Below are 17,211 nucleotides of genomic sequence, written 5' to 3'. Positions count from 1 at the left end.
TGCTTGGAACACTCTTCCCATCTCTTCCCCTTCTACTTCGCCAGCGCCTGGTGACCCTTCCATGCAAAACTTGATGTCATTACGAACCCTGAGCTTCTATCAGCTCTCCCTTCCATGTGTTGCCAGAGCATGCCCTGCTTCATCATCATAGCTGATCGTGTTTTGTTGTTACTTCTTCTCTGTAAGCTCCATTAAGGAAGGGATGTGGGTTTTGTTCCTTTCTGTACCCCCAACATTTACATAGTGCCTGGTGCAAAGTAGGCCTCAAGTATTTGGGTGAATGATTATTGTGAGACTTAATATTAACTAGGGATTATGATCTAATTTTTCAAGTATTCTACCATTTAGAGGAAGTGGGAACATGTCTAACATTAAGAGTTTAAATTAGCATTATTTATCAAGATATTTCATAGCCATTATGCATTTAAATTATGAAGATTATGTAGCAACCTGGAAAAATACATGATTGAAATAAAAAATACAGCCAGGAGCACCTGGGTGGCTCAGTTGGTTAAGCGTCCCACTCTTGATTTTGGCTCAGGTCATGATCTCACGGTTTGTGAGTTCGATCCCTGCGTCAAGTTCCACACTGATAGTGTGGAGCCTGGTTGAGATTCTCATATTCTCTCTCTCTCTCTCTTTCTCTCTCTCTCTTTCTCTCTCTCTCTTTCTCTCTCTTTCTCTCTCTCTGCCCTTCTCTCACTGTCCCTCTCAAAATAAATAAAACTTAAATTATCATAATTTCAGTTTTAATAAATGGATGATTGATTGTAAGGTTGTGACAATGTAGACTTTTTTTCATGTTTGTTTATTTTGGGAGAGAAGGAGAGAGATAATTCCAAGCAGGCTCTGCACTGCCAGCGCAGAGCCCAACATGGGGCTCGAACCCACAAACCATGAGATCATGACGAAGTCAAGAGTCAGACACTTAATTGACAGTCATCCAGTCACCCCTAGATTTTTTTTTTTTTAAATAAGTTCTAGGCCCCACGTGGAGCTTGAAATCATAACCCCAAGATCAAGAGTTGCATGCTTTACCAACTGGCCAGCCAGCCACCCTGACATTTAGGTTTTTATTGCCTCATCTGAGGCTGTTGGAGGAAGCGCTTCTCAGGCAGGTGCATGTGTGTCCCTGGAAGGATGCTGTGGCGGGTGGGTCATGCAGAGCCATGGGACAAACACGGCATGCTTTCCTGGAGCAGAACATTTGCTCAAAGGTTTTAAAGAAAACGCTTAGTTTTATTGTGAAGTAGGATGGAAATTTCATGTGAATTTATTTATTTATTTATTTATTTATTTATTTATTTATAAACAGAAAGCATTCTACTTGGAAGAAATTCCACACGTCTGGGTTTCTTTGGGCAAATTCATGCACACAGTGGTTGAAATGGCTTTGCTTTGTGGGAATTTGAGAATTTCTTTTATAGTTATTAAATGATGCATAATCATGCTTAACATTGTCCCTGAAGTTCATTAAGCACTCACATGCTGTTTGCTACACACCTTGTTCTTTCCAGGTTAACTGTGTAATGGACTGGAGCCCTTTTGCCTGATACTTTGTACCTTAGTAACTAAAAAACTTTTAAGCTTTGTGCTAACCTAGAAATGTGTGGCTTATAAACTTTCTGGAAAAAGTATTGCTACTTCAGATTGTAGTCACTAAACGGTTGCATATTCAGAGTTTGACCTTTTCACGTGTGTTCATTTGCAGTCAGGCGCTATCATGACCGTCCTTGCTGCTGTGTGCACAAAGATCCCAGAAGGGAGGCTCGCCATTATCTTCCTTCCAATGTTCACATTCACAGCAGGGAATGTGAGTATTTTTATGAATTGAAGTGCTGGGGACAGTGGTGATATTTTTACATTCATTGAATTCTTGCCCTTAAATTAGAAATGTCAATGCTGGAGGAATCAAAGTTGTACCAGTTCTGTTCTCTTTTGCTGACTTTCAGGCCCTAAAAGCCATTATTGCCATGGATACAGCAGGAATGATCCTGGGATGGAAATTTTTTGATCATGCAGCACATCTTGGGGGAGCTCTCTTTGGAATGTAAGTTTGAATATAACTGATCGCTACACTGCCTTCTTAGGTGCTCTCCATCCCCCCACCTTAGGAAGGCAGAGCAAAGCAGTTAACTGTGTGAGGGAAGCAGGAGCAGGTAGGGTTAGGAGGGTGAGAAAACTTCAACGTGGTTTGCTTTGGCCTTGCCCACTTTCACCATGTGAGGTGGGAGGAGAGAGGATCGGTCCTGCCCCAGCCTTAGTTGTTGGTAGAGAGACTATGCCTTTACTCTGCCCTTAACCTCAGTTTAGGATTGAGGTGAGCGGTCAGATTCCTCGTGAGTGGTCAGGATGCCTAGCCCTGCTTGGAGACCGTTTCCCAGCCCCTGGTGTGTGCTGTCCTCTTCTTTCCCTGCTCTCAGGCCTCCTCTCTCCTGCCACCACTCACACCTGCCTGTCGTCGGTGCTGGGCAGACAGAGAATGGACACTCTGCCTGTGGCAAGTGTGTAGGTGTGTGCTGTCTGAATTAGTAGAGGCTGGGGATCATAAGCCAGTGTTGACCACTTACTGGGCACCTTCTTCATGGCAGGCTCTGAGCTAGTGGTTTACATTCCACTGTTATTCCTTCCATTTTACTGATGGGACACAGGCCGGAAGTGATCTTCCCGTGGTCAAACAGCTGGGAGCAGAGCAAAGATTTAAACCCAGATCCAAAGCCCTTCCCGCCCCCGTCACACCAGATTGAGTACAGTAACATTGTGTTCACAAGATCTTCCATTTCTGCTTCAGACCACAGACTTTTGCCTAAAACATAGTAGTGCTGGAGTGACTGTCGCAGAAATTGCTCAGAACTCCTGGGGCCCATCTGACCATGAGAGTAATTGTCTATTCTGATACGGTGGCTCCCCTGATAGACTATCTTTTCCTGCATAAGTGTTGCCTTTTGCCCTTACTTGATTTTTATTTTCTTTCATGACAGTAGAAAACTGAAGTTTTTTGATTTAAAAAAAAAAAAAGAAAAAGAAAGAAAAACCTATTCTAAGTGGAGCAGTTTTGCCCAGTAGGCGGTGGAACTAAATGCCATTATGCCATTTATAATTTTCAGTGATGATTAAAGAATAGCATATGTGAGTTCTAGCTTTAACAGCAGCACATTATAAATAGTAGAAACTGACCTGGTATTACAGTATGAGAAACATAAAGACTTACGAAAAAGAGTTCTGTTTTGTGAACTCTAAATTTATCTCTCTGGATCCTCCCATGTATACTTAAAGGATCTTCTCCCCAGCAGGTTTTTATTCTTCTGAACTATAATTAGATGACCTTTTCCGTTCTGAAAATAATTGGATCAAATGTATTTTAAAGTCCATGATCTGAAAGGCAGAGGAATCCTTTCTCTTTGCTGTTTCTAATTTCAACTCCTTTCGTTTACTAGATCTCAGTCCTATGCAAAATTCATCTTTTCTAACATCTTTAATTAGACTTATAAAGCAAAAGATTTAGAAATCCTTAATAATGGTAAAGATTCCATTAGTTTCATCCTGCATGTTTCCTTGACTCTGTGTCCCTCACCAGGTATTAAGGTCTTCACCTCGTACTTTTATAATAGGAAGAGCCAACATCCATTGGCTATTTGCTGTGAGCCGAAACCTAAGGCCTGACTTAATACTCTTAAGTCCTGTGAGGTATTCCATTTTATAGAAGGGAAACTGCTTTGAAGAAAGGAACTGTTGGAGGTCACACAGCTGGTCCTTGAAGAGTGGAGTTTCAGAGTGAACACTAGGCTGTGAGGCTGCCGCAAAACAGGGGAAAAAAAACCCAAAGACTTAGAAATTAGTCATTTTAAAGTGTTTTCCTAATTTTAATTTAGCCAAGTGACCTATTTGAATTTCTAAGTATGATTGGAATAGTTTACCGGTAACATTAAAGTATTTAACTCTCTGCTTGAAATAAGTGGGTTACAGAGATTTGGGAAGATATTTTATTAATGGAGCGTTCCTGACAAATGATTCGTTTCTTGCAAGAGTTTTACGATTGCATTTGAATCTTAGGTAATCCTTTTTCTGTTGTTCTAAGTTCCACACAGAATTTGACTAAGTCTGAAAGAATTTTGTAACATTCCTGTTACATGTCTTTTTTTTTTGTTTTTCAAAATTTTAATGGTGACTATTTTCATGTTTGTATTTTAACTATATTTAGTGAATATTAAGATTCAAGTACTGTATGGTAAACATACTCAGAACATTAAAAAAATCAAAACATTAAACTGCTATTCTGATACTAATCTAAGCCATTTAAATAGAGCATTTTTTTTAGTCATTTGGGGAGATGCAAAGAACAACACAGTCTGGTCTCTGCCTCAGGGAACATGAAATCTGTTTGGGCAAAACAGGGCAGAAATAAAGGCTTCAGTCATAGTAGCTTTCAGTAACAGCCATTCCACATCAACCCCACCTCCTCCAGGAGGCCCCCTCAGCCTTCCCCTAGCCCAGGAGAAGAGGAGGTAGATGCCCCTGAGTTAGGCTTGCAGCCTGTGCTTCCCTCTCAGGTAGAGCTCCTGGTCTTGTAGTACCTAGGCCCATGGGCGTTTAAAGTCAGGCCCTTTTCATTGGACACTGAACTGTGTGTGCTTGAACTTACAGCAGGTGCTCCCTAGACTCCCCAGCGGTGGTCTGGGTATAGCTTTCAGAGGCAGATTTAGGTTCTCGTCTTAGTTCTATTGATTCCTAGTTGTGTGGCCTGGGCAAGTTACATTACTAAACCTGTTGGTGCCTTAGCTCATTGCTTCTGGCTGCTGTGTAGGCAGTTTTTAACAGCAGAATGGGGATTGGAGCTATATTTTAAATGGTGGGCAGAATTTGGATTAGCAGATGACCCTTTGTGTAGCCAGATGGAAGATGATGAGAAGCATTTAAAGTATTAAAGCCATCATTAGTGAACTCTAATTCTGACATTTCATACATTTCATGTAGAAAAAAGAGTCCAGGCTTAGAATCTGTGTGACCTTCAGGTGAGTCCTTGATCAACCACTTAAAAGCTGTTAGCCCCTGAACCAATTGCTTTTTCTGAAAGGAGGTGAGGCTTCATTGCAGTGGTGAATCAAAGGTAGTGTGTGTCACACACAGTCCCATCCCACTTCGACCTTTTACATATTCCATATTAAAGATAAATCATTGATCTCCATCAAATAAATTCATCAGCTATTTTAATAAGCAAGAGAGTAAATGATAGTGGCATTCAGTTTTATATGTCAACTTGATGTCGTCATTATACTTAACATTTGTATGTCCTACTGTTTGAATGTTGAACCTGGTTTGTTTTTCTTTTCCCCAGATGGTATATTACTTATGGTCATGAACTCATTTGGAAGAACAGAGAGCCTCTAGTGAAAATTTGGCATGAAATGAGGACTAACGGCCCCAAAAAAGGAGGTGGCTCCAAGTAAAACTGGGGTTGGATGATCCTGGTGCATGTGGCCCATGCTGCCTGGAGAGCCCCAGGAATACGTTGGCCCTGGAGTGTGACCACATCTTTGCTCCTGCCTGGAAGACACCCAGCATCTAGCTTTCCCAGTATTTTAAACTGTCCTCAGCACATGTCTTACTAGAAAGTGAATTATGACAAAGTTGTGAAATAAAGGTTTATATCTCTAGTTTGTAAACAGAGGGTGTGTGTCCCTTTAGAAGAGTACTCATGGTGCCCTGGAATCTTTGCTGTTAGTTGTTACAGTTGACATAGTTTAAGCCCTGGACTTGGCAGGAGTGCACAGGGAAAGACATGATATTCACAAATGCAGGTGTTTGTGCTTTGGCCTTCTTGCATTTCTGCTTACTCACCTACCCCTTTCTTTGGTTGGTCTACAGGTTTAAAAAAAAAAAAAAATGTTAAGAGTATCTCCTGTCTGGCTTGGTCTGAAACAACAGCTGTAGTATTTTCTACATTTTCCCAAGAAAGGTAATGTTTTCTGGCAGTGAGTGGCATATACAAAAAGCTATTTTTAGGCTTTGCTTTCTAGGTTAAAATTGTAGCTAAATTAAGAGTTAGAAGGAACTATCACGGATAACCCAGACTTGAATCTAAGCCTGACTGCATCTTACATTTGAAAACATACACTCTTGAACTGAAGCATCTTACTGAAATAGACAGTGGTCATTGTAACAGCTTCACTATAGCAGAACTCTTGTTGCCCTCGTGATTGAAAATTACTTCTAAGAAATGCCTTTTGAATTTAAAAGTATTTGTTGAGAAGATTTACAGGAGAGTTTTCAGTCTTTCAGTGGCCTTGAAAGGTAATGCAAGATCTTGCACCTCGCATGGGAGAGGAGCATAGCCTCTGTATTGTGTGGTGCTGGGCATGGAGCATTGGGCTGTAGGGAAAGGAGTGAGTCGTGCCACCTCACGTGGTGTTGAGAGCTGAATGGCAGTATGCCTGCACATAGGAATTGTCCAGGATTGGGCGATTCTTTATATTTTTCCCCCAGATTCTTCTCTAGTATGAAGTGCCGCTTTTTACCAGGCAGAAAGGATTCTATTCTAAACTAATATCACATCCAGGAGAGAGTTGTTTTTTAACCCAACCCTCATTTTGCCAGGAAGGAACCAGGGTGGCTGCGTGTGGGAACTGCTCAGGGTCACACTGCTGTGCTTTGACATTTCTGACCAGATTATGCTAACAACCCTGTGACATACAGATGAGGCAAGAAGCATTTTTCAGAGTTGGGATGGGAGGCTGAGATCACATGGACATTCCATATGGAGTCCACAGTGAAATTTATGTCTTGCTGTGGGAAGGCTAGGAGCACAGGCCATGAAAACCTGTCTCTTCCTGCTTTGTGACGGTTAGGGAAGGAACACTGAGAAGGTGAAGTCCCTTAAATCACTTCTCTGTCCATAACATACCTCAGTGCTGGAGGCTTTGAACAGCCCAAGTGCCATTTTCTCCGCGAATGGCATTGTGAAGGGTCAGAGCCCAGCTCTGGAAGCCCCAGCCATACTGTCTACAGCTTTGGCGCTGGTCCCTGCTCGTTGCCCACTAGGGTGTTTGCTCACTTTGGCTTCTCTGCTAACATGTGAGCACCCGAAGGCCGTGCTCCACCTGGCTCCTGTGCCTCTCAGGCCGTGCCGCCTCTACTGGTCTGGTAAGTGTGGTGTCCCTAGGGATGCAGCTCTCCTCTCCCTGCACTTCCCCTGGCTTCAGTTTTCTTCATGAGCATGTCTTCTGAGCTCCAGGCCCACAGACCACCTCCGTCCTCAGTACGTGCATCTTCTGCGTGCCAGGTATGGTTGCAGGTGCTGAGACCCCACTGCACAGGCTGGCACCTCAAATATCACTCCTGGCTTTAAGGGGCAGTCTCACCAACTGGAAGCCAGAGACAGGGCCATTCTAGATTTCCTTCCCTCATCTCTTATTTCTAGAATCCAATGCCCCTTCCATTTCCAGTGCCTGTGCCTTAGTTCAGTCCCTTGTCTCTAACCTGGACTGTTGAGACTGTTCTCCAGCTGGTCTCTAAAATTTCCTTGTGTGTCTCCATCTGGCCACATAGTGCTAAAACACTTCCGTCCTTCCCTTGTGTCCCCCATGAAAAGCTTTATGGCTCCTGAGGCTTGCCCGGTCCCATCTCTGCTGCCTTTTGCTGAACCTCCCGACCCCCTACCCTGCATTTCCACCCTGACCCAGGGCCCCTCATTACAGGTGGCGAGGCCAGCCTCCCCACCCTCTTTCCACTTGCCTTAATCCAGTTGTTGTTGCCCTACTACACTAAATCTGGGGGCCCCCAGCATTATTCCAGGCACACAGAAGTGCTCTTGGTTGATGAATGAAGAAATAGAAGAGCTGCCTTTTTTTTTTTTTTTTTCTTTTTTCTTTTTCCTGCAGGACGGAATACTGTAGTCACCAAATGTCCCCACTGGCTAACCCCGGGCCCTGGAGCACAGAGGTCACACAAAGACAGCTTACCCCACCCAGGGAGAGCAGGTGTGTAACCTCCCAGTGTCTCCAGTGTGCTTCTCTTCTCTTGGGTCATGGCCTGGTAGGGCAGCTGCCCTGTCACCTGCTGTGACTGGAAGCTTAGAGAGGCGATGGTTTGGGAGAGGAGTCCTGACTGGTCAGGGCTGTACTGCAGTTCTCTTTTCTAAGGTGCAGACTGGATACTGTCCAAGTATATGCTTGAGATGGAGCTGTGGGTAATTCATGCTCTTTCAGTAGCTTAATTAGTCATTGCTCTGCAGTGCACGTTGAGGTCACAGGTCAAATGCTCAGGAAGTCTATTGTGTGGCCAGGGAGTTCGTTCTGATGCCGTCATGCTTTAAACAGACTGACCTTTAGCCTGAAGGATTACCCAAACTTTGCTCTGCAATAAAAAAAGAATGCCTGCAGGAGGGAAGAGAATTTTTAAAGCACAATGATCAAAGATTTGTAGGCAGCTTTATACTACTAAACCCTCTGTTGCCGTGCTTTAAAATTAGGAATCTTAAAACCCAGGGAAAGGTCAATTGAGGGCTAATGCCAGTTCTCAATGAAAATTGAATTGGTTGTTACAAATTTAGCACCATAAAGGCAAACAGTGACTCACTGGCCGATTCAAACACGTGTTCTCTGGGAAGCATGGCCCCACGTCTGCCCTGTGATCCCCGCATCGTGGCACCTCGGTTCTGTGCGCCCGCCCGCAACTCCCCGCGGAGCAGTCGAGCACAAATGCAGGACCGCCACCCTGGCAGGTGCGGACTGCGGTCAGCAAGGCATCGTTGCCACCCAGCCCTCGCTCTCTGCGAAGCCAGGTCCGATTTAGAAGACAGCATTAAAGGGAACTTGATTAAATTATGAGACCTTCAAGTTGGACGCTGGTAAATTCCTCCAGGCAGTTTCGGTTGCCTCCGCTCTCCCTTAACCCCCTCCTCTTCTCTGCGCCCATCCGGCCGTGCTCTTCCGCGGCTGTAGCCCAGGCCAAGTGCTGTCGCCGAGCCCTCCACCCTCCCCGGACGGCCACCCCCAGGCCAGGGGGCGGCGCTGCGGCGGCGCGGGGAGGGCCGCGGGGGCGGGGACGCCGGGCGGGGGCGGTGCTGCCGGGAGCGCGGGGAGCCGAGCGGCGGGCACCGGGGCCGGCATGGCGTGGCCCTGCATCAGCCGCCTCTGCTGCCTGGCGCGGCGCTGGAACCAGCTGGACCGCTCCGACGTGGCGGTGCCGCTGACCCTGCACAACTACTCGGACCTTGAGAGCGAGGAGCCGGGCCCGGGCGGCGGCGCCTCGCGCAGGGGCCCGTCCCCTGCAGGCGCCCGGGACCCTGGCCGGGACGTGCCACTCACTCAGTACCAGCGGGACTTCGGTGTGTGGACGCCCGCGGGGTCCAGGGATGCGCCGCAGGGGCGGGGGCCCGGTGCGAGCGGCCGCAGGAGCAAGCCCCCCACGGCCCCCAGCCGGGGCGTCTACGTGCTCCCCATCGGCGACGCGGACGCGGCTGCAGCGGTGACCACGTCGTACAGGTATGGGGCTGCAGGCAGGGGAGTGCTTGGAGTCGGGACCCGGCGGTGGGAGGAAACAAGCCGAGAGCCTTGAGGACCACGTTGGGTGGGAGGGAGGAAGCGCCTGGAGCCCCCATCGCACACCACTCCGGGAGGCGGCCTCGGAGGCCATCCCCTTTGGTCCCAGAGCACGGGAGGCGTCGCCTTTGCTGCTCCCTGACCAGCCTGAGTGAATGAGCGAGCATCTCTGCTGACAGGGAGCTCACTACCTCGCTCACAGCCCGCTCTCCTCTCGGGCAGCCCTGTAAGAAATACCTGCCTTCGACTGAGTTAAAATCTGCTTTAAGTTCCACCAAGTGGGCCTAATCATAGGCAAGGGAGCGTGCAGGCCAACTGCGTGAGCTCCCTCTGGCCAGTGTACTGTGGGCTTACTGGTGGTGAGGACCACACGGAGCTCCCAGTAGGTGGTCCTCGGGATCTCACTGAGTGCCCGAGAGCCAGTGACTTGGCCTTCGCTAAGGACAGGTCTGTGGGTCCACCCTGCCCCCACCTTAGCTCTGCCCCTGGACAACTGAGGGCTTCCTTTTTTCTTTCTCTTATTACAAAAGTAACATAAACTCACCATAGAAAAATTGGAAATTATAGACATTACAACAAGTTAATACTCCCTTAATCCTACCCAAACTGGTAGTTCTTTCTAATCCTTAACGTTTGAGTGTGTATATCCATTTGTAATTCTTCTATGGTTAGATCCTTACTGTACACATTTTTCCATCTATTTTGGGTGTCTGTGCATGTCACTAGATGTTCTTTTACAACGTGAATTTAATCGTGCAGTATTTTATCCTAGGGATATACTATCCACGTATTGATATGTCCAGTTATTAATCTGTCGTATCATTGAATATTTGGGATGTTTCTAATTTGGGACCATTAAAAACACTTTCTTTGATCCAGTACTTCGTTTCCAGGAGTTTTCCATACAAGTATCCTTGAAGGTGGGGTGGGAGCTAAGGAGTATAAGGTATGTTGCAACATTGTACCGCAGAAGATAGAAACAGTCCCACTGCCCTACTGATGTAGGGGCTGGTTAATTATAGCCCAGAGGATGGGCTACTGGGAGGCCTAGAATGTACTGATAGAAGATCTTGGATGGGTATGTGTCAAAAAAACCCACAAAACCCAGAACAGTGTGCTTCTTATTTGTGTTTTTAAAAAGGGTATTGATATACACTTATCTGCTCAAATAAGCATAGGTTATCTCTGGATGCATATGTGAAAAAACAGGAATCTTTGGAGAGAGGCAGAGTGGGGAGAAGGAAGGGATGTTGCCAGGGGTGGAAGGGCACTGAGTGACTTTTCATTCTCTGAAGAACTGTTTATTTTTAAACATGTACACATACTACCTTTTAAAAAAGTTTTTTAGAGGAAAAAATAACTTCTGTGATAAGCATCTTTATAGCTGTCTTTACTCTTATCAATTTCATTAGTATAAACAGAATTAAAGGGGCAAAAAGGTATGAACTTTCTCCCTTAGTCTGTTGTTGATTTTGAGAGGGAGACAGAGCGAGTGGTGGAGAGGCAGAGAGGAAGAGAGAGAATCCCAAGCAGGTTCATGCTGTCAGCACAGAGCCTGATGCACGGCTTGAACCCACAAACTGAGATCACGACCTGAGCTGATACCAAGAGCCCCGGCGCTTAACCGACTGAGCCATCCAGGCGCCCCAGTTTTATTATTTTTAAAATCAAAGGTGTTAAGGTAGAATTTCCATACAGTAATTTTCAAGATATGTAGAACATTCTATCTCCCCAGAGGTTCCTTCCTGGGCGTGCAGTTTTTCAGGAACTTAATAGGGGAATGGTAGCTGCAGGATGGGTCTTGGCGTTCACTGATGCATGCTCTAGCCAAGCTGCCGAAATTCACAGGGGAATGTCAGGGCAAACACGGAGTCCAGCTCAGGCCCTAGCCAGGCTGTGGATGGTTCTGACTGCTGTGTGCCAGGCCCGGCTGGAGGGGCCTGGATGGTGAGAGGTCTGGAAGGCCAGAGGGCCTGGGTGTGCACCCCTTCAAATGGCTGATGTTCCAGACCTGGAGCAGGACCCGGGGCAGAGCCCGTGGGGAGCTAGTTCAGCTCAGGGAAAGGAAGAGCTTTCTAATAATTCGCATGGAAGGAGGGTGGTGTGAGCTGCCTCGGGTGTGCTGAGCTCCTCACTGGGAACGTTCAGGCAAAGACTGGGCTTTTAGAAGCGGCCCCTCACTTGTCTTAAGCAGATGGTGGGTTTGGACGTCTTGCTGGGTCTTCCCAGCTCCAGTAACGCCAAAGGTACCAGTCGTTATTCTCTGCTTAGCACGTACCAGGCACCAGGCTCAGGACCTCCTCCCATAGATTATCTCCCCAAGACCTCACCCCCCAGATGTTGCCGCCTCTGAGCCCCTTAGTTTCTTGAGGTGTCCTGCAGTGGTGGAAAGGTATTGCCCGGAGTTGGGACTCACTGGAGCTCTGGTTTCCTGGGGTATAAACTTGGCGGGTCACTTGGTCTCTCTGACCCTTTCCTTGTTTGTAAAACAGAAATAGCCAGAGCTTGGCTCCCTAGGCCCCCATATCCCAACTCTGGCCAAGACCCACGACCACTGCTGAACTTGGTTTCCCCAACACCATGCCAGCTGACCTCTGGGACCCCTCACCTCCCCACTCTAGGGCTTGACGTGTGCAACTCCATCCTGACTCTTCCTCGTAAGATGCATGTTATCTGAGCAAACGGTTTGAAGAAATTCAGTAGGAAAAGTAACAGATCCAGGGAATCCAAAAATACCAGAATATTTGTGGCCACTCACCAGCCCCTGCTGCTCCTGTGAAAGCTGATCTGCCTCACTTGCTTGGCCAGATGGGTGCAGGGAATCTTGCTTTCACAACCAGCCTGGGTCTCTCCTGAGAAGTTCCCAGAGCCTCCCCTCTGGAATTCTCTCGGTGCCATTGGCACCTTTGGCCCAGGTTCTAGCTCCACCCACTCTAGAAGACCTCTTTCCTCAGTCATCCTCCTTTATCCTTCCTTGGTGAGTCAAAGGGCCAACCATTGAAGTGCCCAGCACGAAGTTTCATCATAACCTTGTACACGTGGGTCAGTAGCCTTTTTCATGAGGAAACTGAGGATCAGAGGAACGAATGGCTTTGAAGCCCTGTTGGGCTGAGAACTCAGGCTCTCGGTGTTGCCACAGGTGGCCCCTGACCCTCAGTGGGACTGCCACCGCCAGGGTCCAGCTGAGGCCCAAACGAGCTGGATGGGAACGGAGCCTGGTCAGGGGAGGCGCACGGTGTATGTGGCTGTGTTCTTATTCTTTGCCAGAGCCATTTCTGCCTGCCTACTCTCCCAGGCAGTCTCCCGGTTTCTGAGGTCCCTTCTCCATCCCACTGCAGTCTTTTCTCACTGGTCTCCAGCACCAGCCTTGCCCCAGGAGCAGCCATGGGCATCACTCTCACTCCTGGCTCTGGTCACTTTCCATGTTGGGACCCCTGCAGCCACCGTAGGGTGGCAGGCTTAGGCTGCCAGGCCCAAGGCTCAGCTCAGTTTGGGGACAGAAGGGCACGCCCAGGGGAGGACCCGTTTCCGCAGGAGAAACAGAATGGCAGATGGCTCAGGCAGCTGGTCTTTGGAACCTTGCAGCTTCAGAAGCCAAAGTGATGTGATAGGACCCTGGCCCCACTTGCCTCCTGGCACCCCCAAGTGCTGACCGTGGCCAGGCGCAGCTGCTCCCTCCATGAGCGGCCTGCCCAGTGGTGCCCAGCTGTGCTGCTGCCACCAAGGAGAAGAGGCAGCTTTGTTGACTTCTGGGCCTGAAACCCAGCCAGGGCTGTGGGTGGGATGAGACAAGAATGGACCCAGCCCACACGTGGGTGCTGCCCCTGGCCAGCTGGACTCTCTCCTATAGAACATTGCCTTGGCCAGGTGCTCCTATGGACACAGGAGGTCTCTGCCTTCTTGAGCTTTCTAGCAGGGGAGTTGATAGAATTAAAGAGGGCTTTTTTGTGTGCGGAGGAATTGAGGAATTAAATCTTTATCAAAAAATGGACTCCGGGAACATGGAGCTAATCTGTGCCCACCTTGTCGCTTCTGTCCCGGGAGCCGCCCCCCCAACCTCCCCACCACCTTCCTTCCCGTACGCAGGCAGATGTACCCATGTGCACGGTGCCATGCAAGAGCCAGACCGGCTTGTAGTTTTTTGAGTCACCCCTCCAATCTGTCCTGTCTTTGTAGGAGTTAATAAGACAAATTATTAAAACATAAACATGATACTCTTGTTTTTCCTTCTCAGTTGGAACCAAGTATGGAAGACTTTTGCTGCGCTGGGTGCTGTCTAGGCTGGCATCCTGTGGATGTAAGGGCCACCAGTGAGCTGGGGACCGACCATCATAGGTTCTGGGTGGCTTGGAGACAAAACAGGAAGCACTGAAGGAAGGGCTGGGATGTGGTTTCTGATGCCCAGCACCTACTAGGTGCTTGCGTCTGGATCCAAAGCAGGATTTTAGCAGTGGAGGTTGGCCAGGGCATTCCAGGAAGCACGGGGCAATGGCAGTGGCCTCTGAAGAGTCAGGAGGGATGACTGACATTGTGCAAGGGGGGTCCGTGTTCTCTGTTGCAGACAGGAATTCCAGGCTTGGACTGGAGTGAAGCCATCGAGATCCACAAAGGCAAAACCCGCCACGGTCCTCACAACCCACAGCTCCGGCTGGGACGGCAGCCCTGGGGTCAGCTTCCAGGTCAGGCTAAACTGGTGCTGTGGGGCAAGGGGCTGGGCTCCCGGCTGCACCGGGTGTGGGAACAGAGGCCTTTTCCCCAGGCTAGGGACTGAGTCAGATTGGATGGTGCAAAATGTCATTATAGCCACGGACAGCACTGAGCACCCAGTCATCCCCCAACAGAGAACCAAGATGGTCCTTTGTTGCCAGCCAGGTGGGCATCTCCCTAGTGCTGGCTTGAGTGTCCCCTCCCCTCCTAAATCCATGTTACCCATTACCAGTGAGGACTAGCGACGAGCCTTCCAAGTCCCTAGCGTTTGTGTGAGAGGAGATGGGAGGGAGGTGATTCAGGCCTCAGCAGAATGGAAAGTCCTTGCCCCCTGCATATGTTTCCCCTTGGACCCTTTAGGTCAGCAGTCTCAACTGTTGGGAGGACAGGAGGAGGGAATTTTCTTCCTGGAACTGGGGGAAGAGGGAAAGTTGATGGAAAGGCACACTGATACGGGGCCACATTTCATTTTTCAGGCTACTGAGGGGAGGAAGAAGTTCACCCCTAACCCGTCAGCCATCTTTCATGCTCCTGCTCCCCGGATCCTCAACGTGTGACTGCCACCAAGGAAGAGTGCCATAGTGGAGTCGGAACACACTGCTGCTGAGATGGGGAATGGGGTGAGATCTTGGGACTGGTCCCCTGCTGTCCCAGGGGAAAGGCCTGTCTTTTGCTGCGGGCACCACTCTCCCCCACTGCCACCTGGACTGCAGGCCTGGTGCAGAGCAGAGGCGCAGATGGACCTGGCCCCACACAGCTGGGCTCTGGGCCTCAACCATCCTCTTGTTCCTCAAGGCGAGTATAGAAGGCTTCAGATCTTTTTTAAATTGCCTCTTTTGGCCACCCTTCCGTTTTTAAATCTGAAGAACTTAAGGATCAATTCTGCTGTAAACTGAATTGGTCCACGGGGGCTGAGGACTAGGGACAGAACAGTTGCTCGAAAGAAACCAGTAAGGTCCACCTTCTTGTTTTCCCAGGCTGCATGGTAACTTTGTAACCTATGGCCACCCACAGTACTGTCCTTGGATATTCCTACAAATGGCCCCACCATTCAGGTTGTAGAAGAAATCTTAGGTAATCACCTGCATGTGACTCATGATGCTGAGTAACCAGGATGACATTTCCAAAAGGTACAGAGTATCAGTTATATGGTTTCAATTTCAAAGACATATTTTAGGGCCAAGATGACCCTTACATTTTAACAAAAGGTTTCTTGTGCTGAGTGCTTTAAGTACTGAGTGAATGACATTTATCTTGGGGCTTCTGAGCCCCATAGTTTATTACTAATTCCAGTTTTTTCCCTTAACAGTGGACTAGAAGGGAACATGGTACACACCTGCTAAGCATTGGGAGCTTTTTGGGGTAAGAAGTGTCATTAGCCTTACTCCCTGAGAGACTACGAGTGTCATCTCTACCAGCCCCTGGACTCCCACCCTGCTCTCTTAGTCACAGGGAGCCGTGAGGAAGCAGCTGTTGTCTTTGGAAAGCTGCCTCCTTTCCCAGTAAGTCCCAGCCCATGTGGCCACAGGGAGCCAGCCTGGCCCGGGTTTGCACAGCAGGTGGTCAAACCTTCGAAGGAGTTTCTGCCCCTTCTTATAGATTAGGGTGCACAAGGTAATAGCAGTTTTGGGTAAAGGAAACTCAAGGATTTCCCTTTGGATCTTTATCCCGCTCCAGCCCCAAGGGGCTCTGGCGAACATTTATTTAAGCAGCCCACAGTGGCACTCAGGTTTCACAGCCCCTGAGAGCTGGAGGGAACCTGGTCCCTCAGAGGGGCTAGCTCTGGCTGGCACAGCCTTCCCTCAGTCCTGCAAAGGAGATGCTCTGAATCATTTTAAAGCCAGAACCCAAATCATATGCTTACACAAAGAGTTCCATTATTTCAGACTTCATTGGTTTGCATGTTAAAGGTTTCTGAGGGAAAAGAGACTGCCTGCTGCTGTGCATTCTGTGGGAAATGAACAGATTAACCGTACAATCTGATTTTACTAAAATGCGAAAATGCACTGTTACGGTTTGTTATTTCCTTAATTATAAACATGGAGCACCTTCTCATATGTCTTTATCCTCCTCTTGGTAATAAGGACTTTATCAACTACTGCTGGTTGACCCTTGGAGGCTTGCAAATCTTAGGGACTCCCCCTTGGGACTGCCCTCCACACTGGCGTTGGATGCAGTACCTCACGGAGATCACCACCCTCCCCGCAGCCGAGCCCTGGTGCGGTACCTCAGCGGGGTAACGGGGGCCTGCCTCTGGAAAGCATAGTGCGTGCCCAAGGAACCTTTCTGGAACGTACCAGGACAGCTTTTCACAAAACCCCCAATCCAATCATCGTCCTCACCATACTTCATTAGGAGATCTGGGTTCTGAAGAAGGAACTTCCTCCACCCATGCTAGGTCTCAGTAAAGCCTGCCCTCATGTTACTGGAGTGGCCTTCCAAAGCACCTGAGACCGTAGTCTCACCTGTGTGGTGTCAACCCCCAACATATGTCCTACACATCTATATAAACTAGATAAAGATAGAAAAATACATTGGAATACTAATGGTGGTTATCTTCGGGAAGGGGAATTATGGGTAACAAATTTTTTACACCTTGCTGTATTTGCTAAAGTTTCTACATAAGCATTTTTGTATTAATTCTGTAAAGAGCAATGTTTTTAAAAATAAAAAGTTCAATCTGTTAGCTAATTTCAGCCAAAAGAGTTCAGAATCAATGATTCCATAACCAATGTTAGCACTGCCGGCAGCCGCCTTGATCGGCCTTGAGGATGCACCGTGAGGCCCAGCCAGAGGGAGGCCCCTCCAAAGTCCTCACCTGCATTTCGATCAAGGTCTGGCCTCTGTTCCATGGTGCTTCAAAACCCAGAAAAACCCATCGCAAATGGGAATACTCTCACACCTGTACTAACACCAGGATTTTAGGCCAAACTCCAAAAAGCAGCTTTTGAGAAAACCTTGACCT

At 48.2% G+C, this 17,211-nt stretch overlaps 2 protein-coding genes across 3 annotated transcripts in view; both read left to right on the top strand.

Moving 5' to 3' along the window:
• PARL (presenilin associated rhomboid like) overlaps positions 1–5,663 on the top strand; it is a 51,270-nt gene extending 45,607 nt beyond the window's left edge. The window contains exons 8-10 of one of the 2 annotated variants that reach the window (XM_030329387.1): positions 1,712–1,813; positions 1,953–2,050; positions 5,336–5,663. In XM_030329387.1, the coding sequence (XP_030185247.1) occupies positions 1,712–1,813; positions 1,953–2,050; positions 5,336–5,447 (312 nt within the window). In that variant the 3' untranslated portion in view covers positions 5,448–5,663. The remainder of the gene's footprint in view (positions 1–1,711; positions 1,814–1,952; positions 2,051–5,335) is intronic. The other variant, XM_030329388.1, reaches the window with a different exon arrangement.
• Positions 5,664–9,105: 3,442 nt separating this feature from the next.
• On the top strand, positions 9,106–16,983 carry MAP6D1 (MAP6 domain containing 1). The gene is made up of 3 exons (XM_030329025.1): positions 9,106–9,482; positions 14,101–14,218; positions 14,723–16,983. Exons 1-3 carry the CDS (start codon positions 9,106–9,108, stop codon positions 14,801–14,803), a joined length of 576 nt encoding a protein of 191 aa, XP_030184885.1. The 3' UTR covers positions 14,804–16,983.
• The last annotated feature ends 228 nt before the right edge of the window (positions 16,984–17,211 follow it).

The sequence above is a fragment of the Lynx canadensis genome, chromosome C2, assembly GCF_007474595.2.
Source record: "Lynx canadensis isolate LIC74 chromosome C2, mLynCan4.pri.v2, whole genome shotgun sequence".
Classification (NCBI taxonomy): domain Eukaryota; kingdom Metazoa; phylum Chordata; class Mammalia; order Carnivora; family Felidae; genus Lynx; species Lynx canadensis.
Note: the sequence above shows the minus strand (reverse complement) of the source record. Positions and strands in the feature narration are given on the sequence as shown.

Coding starts and splice junctions, on each gene's coding strand:
- MAP6D1 (XM_030329025.1), top strand. CDS start 9,106: ATGGCGTGGCCCTGCATCAGCCGCCTCTGCTGCCTGGCGCGGCGCTGG. Junction 9,483..14,100: donor GCGGTGACCACGTCGTACAG/GTATGGGGCTGC, acceptor TCTCTGTTGCAG/ACAGGAATTCCAGGCTTGGA. Junction 14,219..14,722: donor GCCCTGGGGTCAGCTTCCAG/GTCAGGCTAAAC, acceptor TTCATTTTTCAG/GCTACTGAGGGGAGGAAGAA.